The sequence below is a fragment of the Perissodus microlepis genome, chromosome 8 (genome assembly GCF_051167445.1).
Source record: "Perissodus microlepis isolate ML-2025 ecotype Zambia chromosome 8, ASM5116744v1, whole genome shotgun sequence".
NCBI classification, from domain to species: Eukaryota; Metazoa; Chordata; class Actinopteri; order Cichliformes; family Cichlidae; genus Perissodus; species Perissodus microlepis.
The window spans coordinates 16,847,547-16,855,042 of NC_140468.1; the positions used below are offsets into that span (position 1 = coordinate 16,847,547).

The following is a 7,496-nucleotide window of genomic DNA, read 5'->3' on the forward strand; positions in this document are numbered from 1 at the left end:
CATCAGATCACAATCCAAAAGAGCACCATTGTGCTGAAACAGAAGTTTCTCATTGCTGTGCAGCCGACAAATCTGAAGCAACTGTGATGCCATTCTGTCAACATGGACCAAACTGAAGAATGTTTCCAAGACCTTGTTGAATCTGTGACCTGAAAAATTAAGGCAGTGCTGATGGAAAGATGAGGTCCAACCTTGTAACTTGTAACTAATAAACTGGCCAGTGATGAGGTTGGGCGATTGGACAAATATATCGACTATCGTCGATTGTTTTTACAAGACCAATTTATTTATTTATTTGCCCATGAGTAAGTTTGTTAATATTGTTGGTTGAAGCTAATAGAAGCAGTCAACAGAAAAAAAAAATAAAAATAGCGCTGTTTTAACAACACCCTCTTTTAGCTGCGAGCAAATGCACCCTCCTCAGAGTGCGCCCAAATGCAGCAGCGATTCATTTACTCAGACTCATAACAGAAAGAAAGAAAGGCAGTAGTCTATGTTCAGAAAAAAAACATTTAAATAAAAAAAACAAAACAAAGGTGGGGAGGGAAACAAAGCGAAACTACCTTCTTTTTTGCACTACAACTGTGTTTACAGACTGTTCCAGTGTTTATCTGTCTTACACATTTGACCAAACAACAAATACAAAATTAAAAAGTTAAAAATCAAAATGTTTCTTCCAGCGAACATAAAAAGAAAATCTCTGTCGTTAAGTCCTTTGTGCGATCTGGCGAATTTCAAATAAATAAATAAGTAAATGAATAATCCAAAAAGTAGCTATATTAACACTGAAACAAACAAGAAAAGAAGGTCAAACATTCCCTCCAAACAAAACTTAGAAATTCTTTGACAGGAAAACAATCATGTTTACCTTATCAGGTTTTAGCAGTGTGCACAGATGGTTTACAATATTACCAGCGGTGCTGAAGACACGTTCTGAAGGTGTACTTGTGGCTGGTATACACAGATATTTCCATGCCATGTGTGACATCAATGGATGAAATGTTTTTCATGCATTTTCTACCAAGTCAGTAGATCGTTTTCAGTCCATTTCTATCTGTGCCTTCTCCTCCAGTGTGCAATTTGGCAAGTAGTTCATCCGTAATTCTGTGTTCTAAACGCACATATCAGTCCATGATTACATTGCTCCACCCATCAAAAAGTATGGACTTAATACCAGGCACTCGTTGATTATTGGACTGACGATTGTCAGTTAGAAAATTTTTACATGTCGCCCAACCTTAGCCAGTGACTGTATAAACTGATGCAAACACAAAGATGAAGAGAGCACCAAGTTGGCTTCAGGTATCAAATCCACAATTTATTTCAAATACAAAAGATAATGTTTACTCACTTGATTTAAAATACAACCTTTTCAAAACTACTTTGAATACTCTGAATCAATGCTGACAGCTCAGCATATAGAAGAAATCAGTTTGTCATCATTTGCATGTCAGATACAAAGTAAAATATTGTGACTGTGAATAATCTGAACCACCTATACTCGTTACAATCAGTTTTGCGAATTCCGATTGCTTTACATCTTTCAGAGTCTTATTTCTGAAGTACCATCACTAGAGCGATCACACAGCTGAACAACACAACAAGAGTCCCTGCACACTTGTTTTGATTAGCATGGCCATAGAGTTGAATCTCTGGTATTGTGCTTCTAATGAAATCTGAGTAGCTGGTCAGCCTGGTATACACACCTGGCTTGTTTGCGTTAGCACAGCCAGTTCCAAAACTCACCACCCCAGCCTGAACCCAGGACCCGTTTACCATCTGACAAACAAGAGGCCCTCCTGAATCACCCTGAGAAGAGAGAGAGGGGGGGGATCCAAAAGATTAATTCAGTAGTGCTTAAACAGAAGATTGCTCAAATCAGAGATTATTTAAATATATTTAAATATTTTTAATGCCACTTCTTGTTTTGTTAATGTAAACACAGCACAAACAGCTGATCCAACAGTACCTGGCAGGAGTCCTTGCCGCCCTCCTGGTATCCAGCACAGATCATGTCATACAAGATGTCCACCTGCTCCGTCGGGTCTGTTTGGTACATCTCCTGACATGAACTCTGGGAGATGATTGGCACCTGCACTTTCTGCAGAGTCCCGACTCCTGGCAGAGGGACTGAGGGGAATACGAGGACAGAGGATGAAGAACAAAAAGGATGGCGAGTGTTTGTGTCCAGTATAAATATAAAGCCTCGGTCACAAAGATGAGCAAGTGTATGCACGATGCACTAAGGCCAAAGGGATGAAATGTTATACATTTCTAAAATAATAGGTATCTGGTGATAAAAATGCTGTCCAAAAGTCATATGTATGCACGCAATGAATACAGTCATGAATTTAGAAAGCCTTACCATTATCCCTGATGTTCCCCCAGCCAGTGACAGTGCACATCATGCCACTTGGGAACAGGGTGTCAGAGGTGGGTAAGCATACAGGACTGACATAATCTGACCAGGTAACAGGGCTGGCCAGTTCCACCAGCGCCACATCCTTTCCACTGTAAGGGTCAGTATAACCAGATGGCACCACGATCTGTTTCACTTTACGTGAGGACTCGTATGGATTGAAGCTATTCTGCTGGTAGCGACCAACATAGAGGGTGTAAGAACTAACATCAGATGGACTGGGGGGGAAAAGACAGAGAGACAATTAATTAAAGGCTAAACATTTACTTTACAAGCAGGTGTTCCCTGAAATGAGGACGGTGAAAACAGAAACTTTAAAAAGTAGCAGTTCTGGATTTAGGCTTCACAATTTTTGTCTGTAAGATGGTTTTTGTATGCAAGAATGCTACATGTGGGTGAAAAACAACAACAACAACAACAACAAATCAAGCATAATCTGTTTTTTAATGTCATTATTTTTCAACAAATGAGAGGACACAAGAAAGACTTCCAAAAAAAAAAAAAAAAAAGAATAAGAAGAAGAAAAAGGCCCATTTCTAAGAGGAAAGTGTTCTTACTTGGGGAAACAATGTGCTGCAGATAGAACCCAGTTTTCCGTGATCAGAGAGCCTCCACAGATATGACCATCAGGGTGTTTCTGTAACCAATGACGATTTAGTGAGCAGAGTAATTCAAATCTACACTTTACAATTTAATACATGAAAATCTACTAAAGTTCCCAAGGCCTCACCTGTACATCCACCTGCCACGGCCACTCGCCTACTAACGAATCCAGCCCGCCCACAATCCTGTCCTGCATTAATGGTGGTCGTCCACATTCTTGGGCGTTAGAAGCCAAAATGCCTAGAGGAGGGAAAGTAGGTACACCACGGTAGCTGGACTTTATTTACTTATTATTATTTTTTAAATTAATGTTACTTAAAAAAATAAGAAGAAGAAGAAGAAGAAGAAAGAAAGAAAATGAAAGACTTCCTCAGCCAAGAACAGACAGCAGATATTTTTCAGGTGGGGAAGAAAAAAAATGGCGAGGGAAGCTAACGGGAACCCACTCACCTGTTATGAACCAGAAAACAGCAGGAAATCTCGGTATCACTAACATGATTCGATGTTTTCTATCACAAATGTAGTTCAACTACTACCGAGGCGGTTATCTCTCAATTATAAAACACTGTAAATATGTCCCAGCGTCCTCTATCATTAATCAGAGTCTCCAGCTGTGCAGTTAAGTCTTTAAAAAATTACATCTCTAATCATCTAAGTCACCCTCCTTGCTTAACGGCGTCGAAAAAAAACAATCATAGGTTTCAGGTTTTACCAGTATCGGTGAGACTCCGAGTATTCGCTTTGCGCCTAATCGTCTGTCTACCTGTGTGCTCACCTACAGCCAACCGAAAGTCTTGCTCCCCCCCCTGAATCCGCCGGAACCAATAACGTTTACCGAATGGAAAACCCAACCAATCAGATTGTCCTCCCCTCATTTAGTTACAGGTATCAGTTTTTTTTCTTCCGCTTATTAAAGGTGTTCTTTGCATACCAAGAAATTTTAGTTTGTGTTTACATTTTGCCTGTTGATGAAAGCCTGTTTTTGATTTGAATGCACTTTTGTTTCACTTCTGTATTTACTGGTAAAGAGGAGCAAGACTACACTACTTGGTAACTGTTTTATTTGAGTTAATGTCATGTGAGCTGTGCTTTAATGTTCTTGCTATATATCCAGCTGCATTAGTACGAGTTGATTGTGTACTGTTTAGTGAAAATAACCGGTTTAATCTCATTATAACGTTATAATATAATATTCTTTTTATTCATATAAATTTACAGTTTCATATTAACACCTCAAAACTTTTCAAGAACTCCGAACATCACCATTGAGGCACATGCTAAAACGTTATTAGACCACCTCTCAATAAAACATAAAAACACAAATATTGAAGAAATCTGTCAAAATCTACTTTAAAACTATAAATTATATTGTTATTTATTAGGCATCTGTCTATACTCATTCAAATTTGTAAATTTGAAAATTCATGGCTAACAACAATAATCATAGTTTTGCACTAAAAATATAATTTTATTTAAAGAGCCTGTAGACACTGGTGCTCTTTTTCCATTATAAAAAAATAGAAAAAATATTTTGGTAATGACCAGTACTATTAATTTAGGGCAGCAGTGGTATAAAAGTTGCGTTGGGCAGTGGTCTAATCTGCCTCTGCATTAACATTGCGCGTAGGAATTAATAAGCCTTTCATTTGAACCCAGTATTGTTATGCCTATAAACACTCCATGCGACTGTTAGCAAAGTTAACCATAAAATATTTTATTGACTCATTTTATAAAACTGACAATATTGCACACATTCTAAAAAGCCCCTGTGTGATTCATCGACACCTATATTGCCCTCATGCTTTTATTATGTGTTTATAGATCAAAAGGATCATAGTCCATATCTGCTTAACAGGTGTGCAAGGGACACACAACCAGGGTCAAGCATGCACTAAATTGGACAAATAGTCTTTCTGTTGTTTCCCCCATAACATTATTAGAGGATTACATCTTATTGTCAAACTTGTAAACATCACCTCAGCTGATTTTGTTTTTACATGTTGGCCACACATGTGGTCTGTGGTAATCCTATTTTTCTTTACATGACACCAAATGTTTATTCCTTCTGTCTGTCTATAAAGCTGTCTGTCTTTCTCTCTTTTTTGCCTTTCTCTTTTTCCTCTCTTCCCTGCCTGTATCTCTCCCTCCCTCCCTCCCTCCCTCCCTGCCCCAGGCAGTGTGTCTAGTTTCACAGAGCAATTGAAGGTGACAGGGACAGAGAGAGAGGGAGAGGGAGGGAGGGACAGAGGGAGGACACATCACAGTATCGCCCGAGGCTACACAACAGTAGAGGAAGAGCGAGAGATGGAGGGACAAAGAGAAAAGAGAGGGGAGACTCACGAAAGTACTCATAGGGAATTCCATACGCAGGTAATGGGAAAATGAAGTTACACACACACAAAAAGAAAAGAGTTGAAATGAGTGCGTGTGAGTGTGTGCCTCACTTGTGTTTGCCTCCAGGACACCCGATATCCCCTTTTTACCACTAACAGGCTCTTTTTTCTGTCTTTCCTTTTTTTTTTGAGCACGAGCGATTCCTCTCTGCTCCTCTCACTCATAATATATGAACGCATTATTGGATCCAGTTGGTAAGAGCAATTATAATGCACTCCCGTTTGTTTTTATTTTAACAACTTGATGAATATTTGTCGTGGCATTGTAACCATGGTGACTGCCTCCACCTCCACTGCCCCCACCCCTTCCCTCCCCTCCCAGCCCAGTCCACCTCCCCTTCCCCATCCCCCCTTCAGCGCTGAAAAAGCAAGGGATGGCGAGAGAGAGAGCGGGAGAGAGAGGTGACAGGAATGAACTAACAAGATGCACTAAAAAAATGCATGTCCCGGAGCTACATGAATCTTTGCAGTGAAGCACGCGCCGTCACACACACACACACACACACACACACACACACACACACACACACACACACACACACACACACACACACACACACACACACACACATTACTCCAGTCGGCACATAGGGATCACATAGGTTAAGCCACATTCCAACAACTGGAACACAATAAGATGCAACAATGATTTCAGAATACAGGAAAAAAACAAAAGGTTAACAGGCTAAAAAAAAAAAGACAAGAGGGTGGGGCAAAATGTGTGTGTGTGTAATGTGTTAATGCTATATTTTTGGGTCCAGTTTTAAATCAGCTGAGCAGTTTTTGTTACTCAACACTCTTTCACTTATTCCCTGATTTCTGTATTCACTATTAGTATTTTTTGTTAGTACATTTTTAGGAAGTTCTTTTTCGTTTTTTTTTTTTTTTGCACAAACTCTACAGTTTGGTTCCCCTTGTTCTCCTATTACAGTAAAATGACTTCCTCTGAAAATTATTATTTTACATGAAACGTGACAAACATACTTGTTCTGTATAAGATTGCCCGAAAGCTTAACCATGCACTGATTTAACTTCTTAACAGCACATAAAGTAGCTTAAACCACCTAAAGATTCAAAGTGCTTATTGTCATGTGTGCAAAGGAAAACATTTCTCTGTACAATGAAATTCTGATGCCGGTTAATATGTACAAATAGATAAAATACAAATAGTATGAATAAATAAATGGAGACAAAAAATGAAGTATTAAATAGATTTATGAAATAGCATGAAGTCTCATTTGAATCAACTGTAAAAAGCTTTTTTTTAAAAACAATCTAATCACACAATATGCATTATGTATGAGTAGTTGTGAAATGTATCTATTCTGTATTATAAAAACTAATATCCGTGCTTAAAGTACATCATGCTGTTTTTCCTGTCAGGGTGAGGGTTTCTTTTAAGAAGTATTCAATATTTTTTTCTTAATTAAAGTGTCTAAACGTTTCTTCCACCACTGTTCTTCCTTGTTTTTTTTACCTTTGAACTTGTCAAGTCTTTTTCTTTTCTCCGAGGCACGTCTTGGAGGAAAGTAACAGAGAAAGAGGGAGGTGCAGGGAGGGGGGCTTGGATGAAGCAATGGGGGCAGCGGCGAAAGAATAGCAGAGTATGAAAGAGAGAGGGAGCGACAGAGAGAAAGGGAGCGCAAAGTCTTGTCAACCGGAAATAAAACAAGCTGGCACCCTCCCCATCCCCAAGCCCCTACACCCACCCCAAAGTCACATACTTCTTCTTCACTCTCTCCATCTCTCTCCTCTGCCTCTCTGCTCCCATCTTTCATCGCTCTCTTCTCCTTTCTTCCGTTGCAAAGAGATATATTTAAACCCTGGTTCTTCTCTGTTCTCGGGCTTCGACTCTACCGTGTACCGTCATACCTGCGTCATTACTTACACCTAAACTCAGACCTTGTGTGTCTATCGCCAAGGGTTTCAGTATGGTGCTCCTTTAACCCACTGTGGGGCCACACGCTGCCTTTGTTCATTGTCCCATAGCTGTAAGCTCTACGTGTTATAGCAGAGGAACAATACCTCTGTGGTCAGGGAACAATACCTGGGTGTTCTCACAAAAGCTGGAATTCAAACCA

The 7,496-nt window shown here is 39.6% G+C and overlaps 1 protein-coding gene across 1 annotated transcript; it reads right to left on the minus strand.

Moving 5' to 3' along the window:
* Positions 1-1,054: 1,054 nt before the first annotated feature.
* Positions 1,055-3,826, minus strand: LOC146381721 (serine protease 27). Its single transcript, XM_084937857.1, has 6 exons — positions 3,473-3,826; positions 3,150-3,262; positions 2,977-3,056; positions 2,366-2,637; positions 1,970-2,130; positions 1,055-1,809 (listed from the first exon to the last, which is right to left on the minus strand). The coding sequence occupies exons 1-6, from the start codon at positions 3,516-3,518 to the stop codon at positions 1,552-1,554; spliced, it is 930 nt and encodes a 309-aa protein (XP_084793983.1). The 5' UTR covers positions 3,519-3,826; the 3' UTR covers positions 1,055-1,551.
* Between the last annotated feature and the right edge of the window lie 3,670 nt (positions 3,827-7,496).

Excerpts from the sequence above, each read along its gene's own strand:
- LOC146381721 (XM_084937857.1), bottom strand. The coding sequence starts at position 3,518 with ATGTTAGTGATACCGAGATTTCCTGCTGTTTTCTGGTTCATAACAG. Across the intron at positions 3,263-3,472 it reads TGTTTTCTGGTTCATAACAG|GCATTTTGGCTTCTAACGCC; the intron begins GTGAGTGGGTTC and ends TCCCTCCTCTAG. Across the intron at positions 3,057-3,149 it reads CGTGGCAGGTGGATGTACAG|AAACACCCTGATGGTCATAT; the intron begins GTGAGGCCTTGG and ends CATTGGTTACAG.